The 16,773-nt window shown below is 37.2% G+C and overlaps 1 protein-coding gene and 1 long non-coding RNA gene across 2 annotated transcripts in view; both read left to right on the top strand.

Moving 5' to 3' along the window:
* The first annotated feature begins 1,643 nt into the window (after positions 1–1,643).
* Positions 1,644–16,773, top strand: part of RPGR (retinitis pigmentosa GTPase regulator) — a 51,284-nt gene continuing 36,154 nt past the window's right edge. Inside the window, exons 1-5 of the mRNA XM_033512097.1 lie at positions 1,644–2,377; positions 9,289–9,381; positions 11,928–11,990; positions 13,513–13,671; positions 15,104–15,253. Coding sequence (XP_033367988.1) covers positions 2,182–2,377; positions 9,289–9,381; positions 11,928–11,990; positions 13,513–13,671; positions 15,104–15,253 — 661 coding nt within the window. The 5' untranslated portion in view covers positions 1,644–2,181. The remainder of the gene's footprint in view (positions 2,378–9,288; positions 9,382–11,927; positions 11,991–13,512; positions 13,672–15,103; positions 15,254–16,773) is intronic.
* On the top strand, positions 2,385–6,356 carry LOC109022814. Its single transcript, XR_004495991.1, has 2 exons — positions 2,385–4,750; positions 5,728–6,356. It is a non-coding gene; the product is annotated as an uncharacterized LOC109022814 (long non-coding RNA).

Raw genomic sequence — 16,773 nt, forward strand, 5'->3', positions numbered from 1 at the left:
CCCGGCACTCGAGGGGAGCGTGCCTCTGCCTGTGCCGGCCCCTGCCCGCCTCATCCCGCAGGTCTCCCCCGGCTCCCTCGGGCTGCGGGCCCCGCGCCCGGCCGGTGCCTTGCGGCGTGTGGGGAGGAACGCGTCCGCTGCCGTCAGAGCCCGGACGGGGCAGCTCCGCCAGCGGCCCGGGCAGGGGCAGCGCCGGGCACTCGCGGGGGAGGGTTAATTCTGAGCATTAATGGTTAGTTTGTGCCGCGGTTTGGCCCACGGTAGTGTTCAAACGTTTGCTCGTTGCTGGGACAACAAACGCCTCGTGTATGTCCTGTGGGATTTAATTTACCGAGTTGATGGGATTCGGTTTCCAAACTGATGGCAGCGCTGAAGCGCTGAATGGGTCAGGCTGGAAGGGACCGCCGCGGGTTTTCTGGTCCCAGCTCCCTGCTGAAGCAGGGCCATCCCAGGGCACATGGCCCAGGATTGTATCCAGCCGGTACTGAGATATTTCCAGTGAGGGAGACTCCACACCACGCGCGGTCACGGCGCAGGAAAGAATTTCTTCCTCTTGTTCTGGTGCAACTTCCTGAGCATCCTTTTCTGCTCGTTGTGTCTTTCCCTATTGCTCAGCAACACCGATCGGAGCCTGGCACCCCCTGGGTTTAGGTATACACATTAGTAGGATTCCCTGTAAGCTGTCTCCTCTCGAGATTGAACAGGCCCAAATCCCCCAGCCTTTCCTCAAAAGAGAAATGTTCCTGTCCCCCAGTCATCCTTGTTGCTCCCTTCCCCACCCCGGACCTGCTTTGTGAGCTCCATTTCTCGATCCTACTGAGGAGCCCAGAACCGGGCACTGTACTTGTGTCAAGTTGTGAAATGTTGTGGCTTAGTCAAATGAATGAGAAACAAAAGACATTGGGAAAATTATCAGCTTTTTGTATACATTGAATGAAGAACATAAAATGTTTTCATGTTAACCCTTCTGAAGGGAAAATAAATGAACTTGAGAGCTCTCTATGTGCTGAAGAGATCACTAAGAAAATTCAGAAGTGCATGGCTGTCTGGCTGGAGATGAAAACTTAAAGCAGAGTTTTCAGATGCTGTTTAGTTTGTCTATAGTTGTACGTGTGTCTAGGTAAAATAAGGGAAAACAACTCTTTCTTTAAAAAGGCTTGAGTTTGTCTGCACAAAGCTGGCTGAGAAAGTGGAAGTGAAAAAACGCAGGTGATAAGTATAATTTATACATGTCTGCTCCATCTGATACATAAAAACAATGTCTTTGCAAATAGGGGAAGCTTTTGCATAAAATAATTATTTAAAATAAAAATTAAATATACCGTTTAAGAAAGAACTTTCAGATTCTGGAGCTGGGGTGAATCTTGTTGGTGAGATTGTTATCATTGAAAGTAAATGCACTTGGATGTCTCAGTGTAACTTTCAGAAACAGTCTACTGTTATTGTATGTATTTCCTAGCATTTGTTACATGGTAACAAAACTTACAAGGAAAAGGTTTCATTTATTCTTGGGGTTTTTTTATTTTAAAAATCTATGTTTATACCGCAGGCTTTGACATTTTAAAATAGGAGGTTTAATCGAGCTTTTGTATCTGAGCTGATACCAAAAAAAAAAAAATTGTCTGCAAGGATTTTGACAAATTATTTAGTTTGTAAGTTCATTTATTTTTCTGTAGAATTAGTATTTTCTGTCAAACCACTTGCCTAACCAAAAGCTGAACAAAGAGTTAACATTCTGTGTTTTGAAACAATATTGCTAACACTTTTGAAAGTGTGAAGAATTGTGAAAAACAGGCAGACTACAAAGCCTGAAAAGCTGCTTGGATTTTATTTTGGGGTGGTTTTGTTTGGATTTTTTAGATCGCAGTTTTATCACTGAATCACAGAATGGTGGGCTTGGAAGAAACTTCTGGAGACCATCTAATGCTACCCCCTTGTTAGAGCAGGTTCACCCAGAGGAGGCTGCACAGGATTGTGTCCAGGCAGGCTTTGAATATCTCCAGAGATGGAGACTCCACAGCTTCCCTGGGCAGCCTGTTCCAGTGCTCTGCCACTCACACAGGAAAGAAGTTCTTCCTCCTGTTTAGGTGAAATGAGAGTTTTGCCAATCATGGTTTGAAGGCTGAGAGAAGAAGGAAGAGAAAGACAAGAAAATAAAATGTGCCAATGAATTGATAGAACATGTCTGTTTCAAAATATGTGAGGCAAAATTTGCTTTCACTAAAACTGACATTATCTTCTTGTGTTTCAGAATCAGGTGCTGTTTTCACATTTGGGAAAAGCAAATTTGCAGAAGATATTCCTAGCAAGTTCTGGTTCAAAAATGACAAGCCTGTACTTATATCATGTGGAGATGAACATACAGCTATTATTACAGGTCAGTATTATAAATAGAGGATATAGAATCAGAATTGTTTAGGGTGGAAGAGACTTTTAAGATTATGAAGTCCAACCATTAACCCAGAACTGCCAAGTCCATCACCAAGCCATGTCCCCAAGTGCCACATCTGTACATCTTTTAAACACCTCCAGGGATGGTGACTCAGCCACTTCCCTGGGTATCCTGTTCCATGTAGAAATTTTTCCCAATCTCTGGTCTAAACCCTCCCTGTCACAGTTTGAGGCTATTTCTTCACATCCTCTTGCATGTTAACTGGGAGAAGAGGCTGACCCCCACCAGGCTACAACCTCCTTTTAGGAACTTGTAGGGCGATAAGGTCTTCTCTGAGCCCCCTTTTCTCCTACAGCTTCCCTGACAGGACTTGTGCTCCAGACCTTTCTGTGGTCATATTCCAGCTCCTCAATGTCTTTCTTGTAGTGAAGCTGACCTCTATGATAAAAGGTGATATATTTGAAATTTTGAAATAAAAATTTTGAATTAAATTTTGAAAGTTAGGAATCTTACTTGCATCCTGAGGTAATACATTAATTCAGGTTGGGGAGAGGAGAGAGGACTGCTGTGGAAACTGCTGGGTGCTTTTGGAGTTAGTGTGAGGCTGCTCAAGGTTTTCACAGGACATGCCCAAGAACTGTCTGGAGGAAGTTTGTAGTAACTGAGTGTATGACAGGATTTAAACTAAGCATAGCTTAGTTCAGGCTGAATGTTTCTTGTGAATCTGACAATGTTTAGTATGTTACATATATTGTATCATAGAAGTAACAGTAACTGCTGAACACCAGGAGTTCACTAGAAATATCCTTGAAACAATAAATACAATTGTGTCTCTCAAATGATGCTTGGAGTTACTGTTAACTGTCAGAGGAAAATAACCCTTGAAAGAGCAGCTCAATAAAGGATTTCAGAAAATCTTACAAAAATCAGAAATAAATGGAAAAGGTGTTCAAAGAAACTCCAGTGCAATAGAGTAAACATTATTAATGTTTTTTTATTTTCTTTGAAATGATGGAAACAATGTTCATTTAAGAATTTGTTCATTTTATTTGATTGGAATTTGAATGAAAGGGACTATACTTCTGTGGTTGAGTATGTGTGATGATTGTATTGACAATCAACTGCTGACATATAATAAGACTTTGTTGTTGAAAAAAATATATGTGTATTTTCAGGACTTTTAAAATTGGAATGTAGTTATTGCTTATCAATACCCAGTTGGTCATTGCTTATTAAATAATTTCTTGAGGGTTTCTTGCAATGTTTGCAACCAACATTGAAGATGCTGAATTTTTAGAAAGAACTATTCCAGGCAAAATAAAAAAGACTATAGATTTCATGGGCTGCAGAACACCCTGAGGTGAAATTACACAATGAATTTTTCAAGCCTAACTTCACAGAAGAAGAATTATATATTAATAGTTTATTTTGAACAAAGCTTGACACTTTTTCTTGAATTGAACAAATAATATTAAATTACCTGTTGCATTAAATTAATCTGGATATAACCTGGGGCACTGTGGCATTTTCCTTTTGCATTTTCTTTCTACTTATAATTTTATATACCCACACCCAGTCTGAAATAACACACTTTCAGTTCTCTGTTTAAATCAGTCAATTTAAATTGCCTCCCAGCATGTTCCTGGGCCAGCACTGTTAACCCAAATCAGCAACAATCCCCTAATTCCCATATTACTGTAACAGTGACCACTTAGATAAAGATTTTGAAGAAGTCAAAAGAGATTTTCATGCAGCACCATTTCTGTACAATTTCCCCTTCTCTCCATTATTTTAGTATATGCAGCTTGTTTCAAAAGCATCTCAGTAGTTTGCCTTAGCTGTTGTAATGGGCAGGTAGGTCACCAGGGAGGCTTCTAAATGATCAGATCTTTATTTTCTCAAAGCTTTTGCAGTCAAGGAACTGTAGAAGTATGAGAAAATTACTTCTTTGGAAGAAAAAGTTTTTCTGGATCACTGTAAAGTAAAAGCAAAAGTGAGGGTGAGGTGTGGCTCAACAACAAGCAAAGGTAGAGAAACTGCAGGAGTCGTACCAAAAAAGTGAAGGAGGGAAAGAAAAAGCTCTTCTCCCTCATTTGTTCTTCACACCAGTGCATGCCCATGTGCACCTCACATTTCTGCAGTTAGATGGAATTGGATGATACAGTGGAATTAAGCCCTTGGGAATGAACCTGAGCTGCAGTAACACCTGGAATAAATGATCAGAGGCTCATGCTGATAATGAATTTACTGAGGAGGGTACATACCGTGTGGGAAACCAGGAGCTTCTTCAGGAGCTGAACCCGACCTGGAAGAGATAAAAGACAAACACTGATGAGGAAGGAAAAGTATCTCAAGCAGGTGTGTGTTAATGCATGCTTCATGTTACTTTCAGTCTTTATTTACAGGTCACAAAATTTCCCCCTCCTTTTTTTTTTTTTCCACACCTTGAAAGGGAATGGGAGCTATGTTTGTAGGGTATAGTGGGAATATGAAGTAGATTAAAATACAAAAATATATAAATTTCACACTTAACGTGGATCAGCAATTGTAAGTAAAACAATCATCCAAACAGATACAAATCACTCCTTAATGCTGGATTTGGGCAGGAGAGATAGCTATCACTAGCACCAAATCTTGACTGAATACTAGTGAAGAGAATGTACAAGAGCTGATATTTAGCATTCAAACAAAATATTCAGAACCTTTCAAATACATCTTTCATCTAATCCAGCATCAATATTCCCATTTGACTCCTATAAAGACAAGGCTAAAGTAAATATAAAATACTCTGTCTTTTGCCTTTCTAGGTCAGGAGTTAAGAGTCAAAAATTTCATTTGCATGCTGTGGCTGCATGTTGGATTTTAAGGGACCAGTGATAGTTACTTGCTGACTTTGAGTTGGCTTGCAGAGCTAGTGGAAGAAATGTTTTCTTCTTCAGGGAGGAAGTTTGTGTTTCTTTATTCTTTTGCTGTCTATCATTGGCATAACCTTGATTAAAATGTCCAAGCAGGATTTTTTTTAAGCAGTGATTTTCTTTAGGTCTTTAATGCAGTCATGATCAATATATATTCCAGCACCACTTGTAATATGTTTCATAATGGCTCTTGCCTCATTTCTGTGTTTTTTGGCCCAAGAATACTGATAGTCCATTCTCTGCATCTTCTATAACTGAAGGCTTTGGAAAGCAATTAATTCATCCTCATGGGAGCTAGTGTGAAGAAGTATGAATATGCATACTTTTAAGAATCTCCTTCCAATGTCTGTGTATTGAATTTTCTTTCCTACAAAACTCTTAAAGTTAACTGCTGTCTTACTGTTTATTTGCCTTGATTAGAGTGTCCTAGGCAGCTTAACCACATTTAGTCAAAGAGCCTGATCCTGTTCACAAGGGGGAAAATGCTGATGATTGAAGACACTTATTCTGAACTCAGTGCTCTGGAGAGATTTGAAGCCCCCAACACAAGAAGGAAGAAGGAAAGAAAGAAGTGTCAATTATAAAAGTAGGAGTGAAAAGAGGTGCATATGGAACCACAAGAAGATAGTATACTCCTAATTTCAGGTTTTGTAAGGCATTAAATATTCAAAGAAACCTTGGAATGTCTCCAGATGTTTCATCACCAGTTTTCTTCTATTCATTCTGCTTACCAGTGGGTCATCAGAACATGGCACAGTATCTTTTGCATCAACTGCAAGGGGAGGATGAGAAAGAGATTAGTACACATTTGTATTGATGTATATGAGCAAACAACATACTGTGCTGGTTTTGCTTGTGTGATGCCAAATGTCCTAAACATTACTGTTATTGTTGCTCAATAAAGTTTCTGAGAATATCATGACTTGCCTAACAAAACTGATGCCACTCCTATTTCCCTGGGATGCATTTGACTTCTATATGAATTTTAAATCAACTGTCAATGTAATTTATTCACTAAATAGCTCAAATAAAAATAATTTTAAAAAATAGTTGTGGTGCCTTGGCATTTGCTACTCTGTACAAAATACTACCTTTTGTCTTATTCAGATACAGTTTCTCAGAAGGATCTTGTAGTAAATATTCAAAGACTGTACATCACTTCCCCATCTTATTTCTCTCCCACACTCATATAATTTAAAAAGTAAAGGGGGGAATATGTAAAAGATACCTTTAAACATAGGTGATTAGAGTACTTGGCTGTCTGCTATAACAAAGCATACAGGATTTCCTCTGGTATTTCCTAGCTGCCCAATGAATGCCTTTAGAAGCACTTCATGAACCAGAAGTGCACATGACTGATGGTGTTGCCAGGAATCACAGCTATGATAGCAACTATTCATGAGAAATGAGGTGGGAGACAATCTCTTGCTGAAGTATTTCACAAAATCTCTATTGCTACACAGGGAAGTGTCCTGTGGCTTCCTTGGTAGCCCTGAATCGCTGTTGGTGAAACTGCTGGTGTACCTGCCAGTGAACACACACTTGGGAGAAATACTTCAGGTTTGCATCAGGATAAGGGTGGAGACTCCTGTTGGAAGTGTGTTTTCATCACCAAAACAGTCTGAGTAGACATTTTCATTATATCCTGTTGTTCCCCTCCTGCCCAGAGTCATAATCTTATCTGCTGGACCTGTCTTGTGCAGCCATTCTACCTGGCAGATGGCCCCAATCTGGATAACAGCACCAAAGTTGAAGCAAAAACCCAAGAGCAATTTGAGTTTACAAAATTTTGCAATTTGACCCTTGCCTATTTGTCTGCTGTTGGATTCAGTGCATCTGTGTGATGGCTAGGATATCTCAGTATGCAGTTATGAAATTGGGCCTTTTGCATGCAAAATTATATTGGATTTCTTGGCCAGAATCATGTCTCTTCTGAAACTTGATTTGCTGTACAGACCGAGAAACATTGCTTCATTACAGGCATTTGTTTAGGTTTCTCTGCAGTGCCTATTAATTCTCATTCTCTTTCTAAATTAACTGTTTCCCAGATTTTTTATTTGCTGTTATACTCCTAGGAAACCTGAAGTTATAAAAGCCTGTCACTTAGTTGTAAAAGAATGTGAAAAAATTCCTCTCATCTATTAAGCTCCTTGACTTACAAAGCAATGCCTGAGAATTTAAAGACTGATATAAAACCCAGCAGATTATAGGATGAAAAGCATGACCTTGTTTGAATTTTGCATGGATAAAAGAGAATGTGCTTAAATTGAATTAGGGCAGCTTGGCATCATACTCCCACAGAAATACTGCTGTCTTAGGAAAGCAGTTGGAAAGTGTAAAGCAAGGATACAAGGATGCCATACCACTACAGGATAGATGTCATTTGCTGATAAAAATCCTTTCTGTTATATGGTGTGTTTGCTGTCAGGGACAGCTCTGCATGTGTTTGACATGATTACATTATCAAAATTAGGATGGAGATGTAAATGCTGTTAGTAGAACACTGTGAGCATGAACTTGACCTCTGTCTTTCTTCCCTTCCAGCTTTCTTGGAAAGATATAATATTGACAGATAGCCCCACATGCCAAGAATTGTAAAATCTAAAAATTTAATCAGGATTTTAGACACCAGTTAAGCATTGGTGTGGTTTTTTTCTTTTTAAGTGTGTGCTTATATTTAAGAAAATGAATGGATATTTTCATTAGAATAGAATTTTTTTGGGGTAATATTTAAAGCATTGCAATATAGTATTTCAAAGTCTCTGTAAATCACAATCAGAACCTTTACTGGGAACAGCCATATTATTTTGGCATTATTATATGAAATTGCTATTATGGATTGTGGTTGTGGTAATTGTAGATGAATAGGGTGACAAGCTCTATGACCAAATTTTTGTTTAAGGTGACAACATGTTGGAGTCCAACACACAAAGCTCTGCAGACCTTCAGAAGTAAACAAAGTCCTTTTAACTGATGTAAAAAGGTGGAGTTTTGGGGAGAGGATGTTGTTTTGTTGTGGGGTTTTTTGATAAATCAGTTTCTATTTTGCAGATTTCTGTTGGAACAAGGGTTTTATTTTCCAATGGGAACTTTACAGCTTTACAAGATGTGATAGTTTGAAAAAGGAAATTAAATGAGTTCTTTTTAAGGTATTGTCAGTAGTCAGTTTTGGCTAATTTTCATCCCAGATGACAAAATTCTCATCTTCATATACCATCCTCAGAAAAAGCACTGGTTGTTCAGAATAATAACAGTTCATTGTTTGCAATGAACTGCAAATCCAGTGACACATCATAGGAATTTCTGAAAGGTGATCCTAGCATTGTCCCTGTTCAACATTTGTAACATAATGTTTGCATTTAGGTTTACAAAACTCTATGGCTGCATGGTGGATTTATGCATTCTGTCTTTATATTCAGAACAACAAATTAATACAGTTCATGAAAATTTATCAGAAACAACAATTGATAGAAATGTATATTTGTAAATAATTTTAAGACATTTAGCAATAGAAGAAATATCCCACCCTAAACAATCAAATAAGCCAAATATTACAAATCTGTACTTGTGTTTATCACAAAGCAGCATTATTCATTTGTGTCTTTGGGGTAAGGGTGCTCAGTCAGATGTGCTGTTCTTTTATAAGGGGGCCAATGAATACTATCATTTCTGAACTGCAGGGTCTGTCCAAAAGTACATCTTGTTTTCTGAAGATGTTTTCACAGCTTCATCTGTGCTGTGATTAAAGATGAGGATGTTTCTTCTTCTGGCTGGGGATTTCTTATTTAAACAATGCAGCTACTATTTTTGAACTGTAAAATCACAAGGATAGTTACTCTTTACACTTATATATTGAATTGCCTAAACTTAAACCTTACATTAAAAAGGAAGTAATAAATTCATTGTGAGTGGATGACCATCTTGTCTTGAGTGAGATATTCAAACATATGAATGGATTCTGTCTATGATTTTTTTTTTCAGGGAAAGGTAAACTATACATGTTTGGCAGTAACGACTGGGGCCAGTTAGGACTAGGATCAAAGAACACTGTCAGCAAACCAACGTGTATTAAAGGTTTGTGTAATTTTTCTTTTTATTTTTTCTTTTTTTTTTAGATTTTATTTTATGAAAGGAGACCCTTGCAAAAAGGTACTTCATAGGATGCAATCCCAAAATAACTGATTCTTTATTCATCATGTGTGCACATTACTGCACAAGATTGTGAGGGTAGCTTGAAAGGATCCCTTATTGATTTTCCATTACTTCAGATTCTGAGTCCTTTTGCATCTAGATTACTTCAGATATATAGAATCCAGTCATTTTTGAGGGCTCTGACTTCATGTAGTATTTGCCTTTTCTGACAAGCCACATCTGCATTTTTTACTGCAGACAATAATCAGATGCTTGGTCTCTGCATTGTCTATGTGTTAGAAACCAGAGTTCCAATAGCATTGTGTAACCTCTGTGTCACTGCTTTCTTAGCAACTTTGTAAGTGAAAAAAATCTATCAGAAACTTTTCACAAGTACTGCTTCATTTTTAACAAGTATAAGAAATGCCCAAGGGGGCATAAATGTTAATACATTTTTATGAGGCAGTAAAATAAATTCCTACGGGTAGGAAAATATGTTTTCATTACACTGTGATCTTCTTGATCTTTCCTAGCTGTTTTTATCTTGTCAAACAAAGCTAAGTCAATACTTTTCCCTATCCCTTTACTTATGTCAAGTCAGATCTAGCCCATTACACATTTCTTTTTACTATTAAATGTTTATCTTCACTCTTTCTGCCAGCAGATCGATCTGTTAGCTTATTGTTAAAAACAAATTATCCTGCTTGTTCAAACTCTGTTCTTCCTGATTTAGTTTATTCTACTGTCCTTTATTTGCTCCTGCCTCCATCTCTCTTCAGATTGAGAATGCATCTGCTCTCAGGTACACATCTTCTGTCAGCCATGTGAGAGATTGATTCTTACCTTGGCTCAAATACATTTGGTTTCAAGTTTTGGGTTTGCTGTTGAATTGCAGTGGAGAAAAAACGATGAAGAAAAGATGACAGGAATTCAAACCACACCTGGCATCCATTGAAAAAAGTCACAAGGGGGGTGTCTTTTTTCTCTTGGCAGTAAGACAGCAGGAGGAATTCCTGGAGCTTTTCTCACTAGCCTTTGGTCATCCCTTGGCTTTGGGAGTGGGGTTGCAAGGACACTTTCCAGTTTCTGCTTGGAGCCAAATGCTTGTGTCTGCATGTTTTCTGAGAAAATATCTTCTGGGTCTTGGTTAGAGATTAATGAAATTGGTTATGAAAAGTCACCAGCAACATTGTAAATATAACATGGCTCATAACATACAATTGATTAACCTAAGTGGGAGGAAGTTTAGGGAGCACAGGCTTCAGAAGAGCTGACTAAGATTATCTCTGAAGCTGAAGAGTGGGGATATAAAGATTGTAGGAAGAAGCCACCATTGGAAATGTTATGGTTCCAGCCTGGTGGTAGTGGTAGGTAAGTGTTGGATAGAAGATGCAGGAATCTGAATTTGGAAAAATTAAGTTTGCATTTGTGTGACAGACCTGGTGCAGTTCATGCTTAAGTTGATAGATTTGTTTGGTGACTTGGTAGAAGGGACCTTAATCTGTATGTTAAAGAGCTGATGAAAGTTGATCTGGAAGGGCTGAAAAAGGGATTGTAAAAGGGATGATTGTTGTTGGCTTTGTTATGGACTAGTGCAGTGGAAAAGCAATTAAAGATTTATTATGTAAAAATAATCCTGGTTTAGAGCATTATATAGGGTATGGGGACATGACTGAGAGGAGATAATTTGTTGACAATGAACAGTAACTGGAGCAAGGATGGAAAAGTCAGGGAGACATTTTTCCTCTCTATTTCTGAAATGGAGTGCACTTGTCATAAGAGAAGAGGAACCTCTGTATTTTCTCTTTCCCACCAAAATAACTCCTGACTCCCCTCACATACATTCCCAGTCTTTCAAAGTGACCAGACTGCAGAGAAGTGTGTGCCATGGCACTCTCACTGGTGGTAACTCAGCTGAAATTGAGATGGCATGACACATGTAAAAAATGTAGGCACTAGTATAGTAGGGCTGCCCTTGGCAATTGAGGTCAGTCATCAGGAAGTGATCACAACAGAGCAGAGCAGAAAAGGGATGTGAGCACAAGAAAGGGAGGTAGGGATGGTAAGACAAAGGAACAGGATTTCAAAGATTTACAATAGTGGGAAAAGTCTAAGAGGGAAGTAACAATAGCACTGTTAATGAAAACTGAAGACAGCTTAAATTATTAATTTTACCCTGCAACTTAATATATGCTTTGAGGGGTATCCTGTAAATGGTAAATTCCAGGGATTGTGGAATTGGGATGAAGTAACCATCATCAAGCTGAGTGTTTTAAATTTTTAAGGTCTGACCTATTTTCTTATCTTGGGGGAATACTGATTTGATAAGTCATGTGCTAGATTCAAATGGGCAATGAAACTTGAAATAATTCTGTTGGTAAAAATGTGGAAAGAAGAAATCAGAGCTCCCTCTAGAGCATAGAATATTTTGTTGTTGAACTAGCTATCAGCCTGTTTGTAACTTTCTCTCCTCTGGTTTTAATTCTTAGCTTTAAAACCAGAAAAACCAAAACTTGCTGTTTGTGGAAGAAACCACACTTTAGTTTACACAGGTAAGTAACCTCTATTTGATACATATTCAAGATACGTTTCTTCCTTTGCTTTCATGAAAAATTGAATTAATAACCCCAGAAATGTTGAAGAAGGAAAAAAAAAAAAGAAAATGGGTCTTCTAAAACTTAGGGATTTGACATCCAGTTATTAGAATTCAGAATTTTTTAGATTTTTTGAATTTATTCTGAGAAAATGCATTTATAAACTAATGTTAGATAGTAGTTTCCTAGTAATAGACATATAGAAAAATTTCTTGCTGGCATTTGAAGTTAACAATTATGAATATTTTCTTTAAGACTTGTAAAGATTTACTGTTATTTTTATATGCATCTGTACTCAAATTTACCTTTGAGAAATAATCTTTACTAGTGTGAAGTTAGATATTTGAATAAATATAATAGAACTGAATGTTTTCAAGTCTTCAAATTTTGTTGCATATTTGGTTATACAAAATAATCTGCTATTTCAATGACAAGTTGCTTTATTAAGCTATAAATAAATAAACTGTAAATTTAAACTTAAATTTGTGGAGATACAGCATACAGAGAATTTATAAAGATTCTTGTCATGCTTCTATGATTTATGTAATGGAATAGCCATCTCTGTGGTTGCAATCCTTTAGCTTTCAGTAATGTTGTAAAGAGGATTGTTTGATTATTAGGAGGTTTATATATGTGGAGACCCTGAACACTGTAAATAAGAATGTTAGAATAAAATGGAACGTATTAATAACAATCAAGTATGCAAGACTGCACAGGGTAAATATTAGTCACCTTTGGTGAACACACTGGCTAGATAATTTGTGGCCATTTATAAATTACATGTCAGTTTATTTATCACATTTCTCTCTGGGTTTGTGTTAATAATAGGCTGTATCTGTTTCTTCATAGATAAGCACTTTAGATGTGAAACATACTAAAATTAAAAATATAAATCTTGAAGTTCTTTAAAGTTGAAGATATCTGTCATCAGTGTTAAATTCAAGATTACTTGGTTAATTAAATTTGAAGTTATTTAAATATTAAAATAAGTAAAATATTTCTAATAAAAAACTAAGTAGAAATATATTTCATTCACAGTACTCAAAATTATCAAGTTATTAATTTCTTTAATTTATATAGTAATACAGCTTCATTTTTCTTGTATGTGACATCATGCACCCTTTTCCTCCCACTTTATCTCAAAATACACATTATTTGTGGAAGGAGCTGCTTTTAGCTGCCAGGGCTGCTGGTAGTCATTTTCTCAGAGCTCTTGCAGAACTTCCAATCACATTTATTTTTACATCAGTCTCCAGAATAGTGGGAAATGCAGTCTAAATACATGTAAGGCCTTTAGGAAGTTCTGCTCCAAGTGTGTGCAGGAAAACCTTGCTAGCTACAACAGAAACTGCTAATTTCAGTTGGAGGGTGTTTCAGAGCAATAGACCCTAACATTTTTGTGATGTTTTTTCCATTGAAAATTAAATTACTTGCTCTGGTTTCTTCTTTCTGTGTATTAACTGTGCTTTTCTGTATGCAGAAAAAGGAAATGTTTATGCTGCTGGAGGTAACAGTGAAGGCCAGTTGGGATTAGGTGACACAGAAGAAAGGACCACGTTTCATTTAATTAGCTTTTTTACCACGCAGCACAAGATCAAGCAACTATCAGCTGGATCATACACCTCAGCAGCAGTAACTGGTGAGAACAATTGCTAATAAAATATATTTATGTGTGTCCAAGCTGGTTCCAGGAAGACATTTAATCCAGCTTTCTGTCTGAATATGTGAGTGCATTTTCTATCCTCACTATTAGCCACAGTCATTTTTTGACAGGCAGTTGTGTATTTTAGCAGTCTGGTAAGGGTTGTGTGTCTCATTAATTTAGAGTTTTTGTGAAAGTTTAGTAGAAATACTTACAGAGGAGGAACAGTATGAATACCCTCAAAATGGAAAAAAAAATATTCAGTTTATTTCCAGGGAAAGCAGTTACAAAACATGAATCCTATGAAAACTGAGCATCTCTAATTCCACTTGTTACTGCAACTATTGCTGCCCACTGGTACAGGCTGCACAGCTGTGTCATTCCTTACAAATTCTGGGAGAGGTTGGGCTTCCCACCTATTTCTCAGGTGGAAGAATTATACCAATTATATGCCACAACATGCTGAAATCCACACAGTTACAATATTTCCAGTCACTGGGTGGATGGTCCTTGATTACCCTATAATGTAATTTTTCAAGTCTTGCTGTAAAGAAGTATTTTCTGAACCTGTTCAGGGTAAGTTATTGAGGCTGTAATTTCAAAACTTGAGAGAGGTGCTAGTCTGCTTGTTTGATTTTTGGGTTTTTTATGCCAATTGCTGACATTCTCCTGAAATTTTTAAATTTTTAGGACAATTTTGAATTATTTGAGCTCCTAACACCACCTCAGTAGAACTGTAGGTGGTACTTTTTTATTCACAATTTATCTCCCACAAATAACAAATATACATAGAGAAACCTTATCTCTTCTAGAAGGATCTAGAGACTTTTCATGTTGTTCACCACCTTTTTTGGTGTTTTTGTTGTTGTTGTTTTTACTGTTGCCATTGGTCTTTGTTTCAATAGAAGCTGGACTTAATAAACCGGGAACCTCTACTGTTGTAGTTTAAGGAAAGCAAAGTGAAACTGGTCAATACAACCACCTGTGAGGAAAACTGAAAGATAAGGCATGAATTAGTGGGATGCCTACCAAAGTCAGAACAGAGAATAAGTTTGGAAGAATGAGAAAGGGGTGACTTGCACCTAGAAATGAGGAGATGCCTCAAATTCACTGTAATATTTTCATACTGACCTAAGGCAATTGAATTGTCTCACTCAGTCTTTCTCTTTCTGAAGGAATGTTTTTTCCATAGTACTCTTTCTGTTGGTATTTATGGCTAACATTGGTTTACATGCAAGTGTTCTGGGTCACTTTTGAAAAGCTTAAGGAAAACCCTCTTATTTCCAATTCCTTTTTTGCATTGTGCTAAGCTATCATTTTATACCCTTGAGATCATGACATTCAGTAGTATCATATAAAGAGTTTCTGAAGTACTCTTCAAGAAATGGATTCATTTTTTATTAGTTTTTGTTTTAAATCTTCATTTTAGAGGATGGGATGCTCTTTGTGTGGGGTGATAATTCAGAAGGTCAGATTGGCCTGGCCAGTGAAGCCTCTGTCAGTGTCCCCTGTAAAGTGGATATTGGAAAACCTGTTTCCTTTGTATCCTGTGGATATTATCATTCTGCCTTGATTACAGGTAAGAGAATGGGAATAGAGGTTAGTGGAGACAAAACAGTGGTTTTGAAATAGTTGTTTGAAGCTTGATACCCTATAGTTGTTAAAAACTGCCATGTGATTGAAAGCCTCCTATGTAGTTTTTTATCACACACAGAGAAAAAACTTGCAGTTAATTTTATGCATTTGTGCATTGTTGTGCAGAAGTATATTAGAAAGAATGAAATATCAGTTTGTTTTCATAAAGATTATTGCATATATTGTGGATTAAAAGTATGGTTTCAAAACACCAACTTTTTTTGAGGTTATTTGTTTTTATGATCAAATAATAAACTTCATCTTCTCTAGAAATATCAATATTGAACTGAGTTGCTATGTTATGAGAAAAATTTAATCTTGTTTGAAGTAAAAGATTGTTGTCCAAGTTTGTTGTTTGGTCTTAAAATTTATGTTTTGAAGTCAGTTAAACTGACAGTATGTGATATGAGGAGAAGCAATACTACAGTGAGCTGTTGTCTGAGCTCCAAACCAAACCACCTCCCTATTGCTTTCCACCTATTTCTTCCCAACTCTCCATTGGTTTCCAAAGTGAAGATTCCACTCATCTTTTAATAATGCCAGTATGGATGAATTATCAGCCAGTGTTGATGGCATTATGTATGAGCAGCTATGAATTCCTCTCAGCCATATAGATTTACATTATTAAACTTTACTGTTTGGTCCCCTTAGAGTAATTAAAGATTTCAAAGGGTCGATAGTTTTGATTGTAAAGCTTTTAATGGGTACCCAGGAGCTATTCCATCAGATACCTTTCCCAGATTACTTGATAAATGTTACTTTTCCACATACAGTACCTGTATTGCTCTCTGAGAACATGCTATTAACAGAATGAGAGCTTGCTACAGTTGACAAATAATAATTAGGTGTTATGCTAGTAGTGTGCATCTTTTATTACCGATGCTTTATTACAGTAAATGAATTCAGTGTCTGGGACTGATCAGGACCTCAGCACCTGTTAGGAAAAATACAGCAATACAGCTTCCTGGACTCAAAAAAAATCAGGGGGAAAAAAATGTTGTAGCAATGTATCTCTGCCTTCAAGCCAAAAGCTGAAGGTCCAGGAGTGTAGCAGGATATCACAAAAGTTCTCATTAGTAGAAGGGTTGAGGACGAACATCTAAGAGTAAAGAGAGATCAGTGTGTGCCAAGTCCCCTAAGGAAGTGGAAACTTTTAATGGAAGGGGATAAGAAAAAAAGACTTAGGCTTGTACCTGGTTAAGAAAAATGGAGCTTCTTTAAATATTAATAGGAAGAATGAACTGGTTATTACCTATGACAATGAGTTGCTGAACCTGCTACTACTTAAACAGGCCTGAGATGGAAAATCTTAATTTTCAGACTTAATATCTGCAAGTCCTACATGAATTGGGTTCAGTCTGTCACTGGAGCTACTAACACACACGTGACCTTCTTTGTGTGAAGGCATACATTTTTTTATTACTTTCCTTTGGCCCCTTTCCAACAGTTTTCTTTGACTGATAC

Source organism: Parus major, chromosome 1, assembly GCF_001522545.3.
Source record: "Parus major isolate Abel chromosome 1, Parus_major1.1, whole genome shotgun sequence".
Classification (NCBI taxonomy): domain Eukaryota; kingdom Metazoa; phylum Chordata; class Aves; order Passeriformes; family Paridae; genus Parus; species Parus major.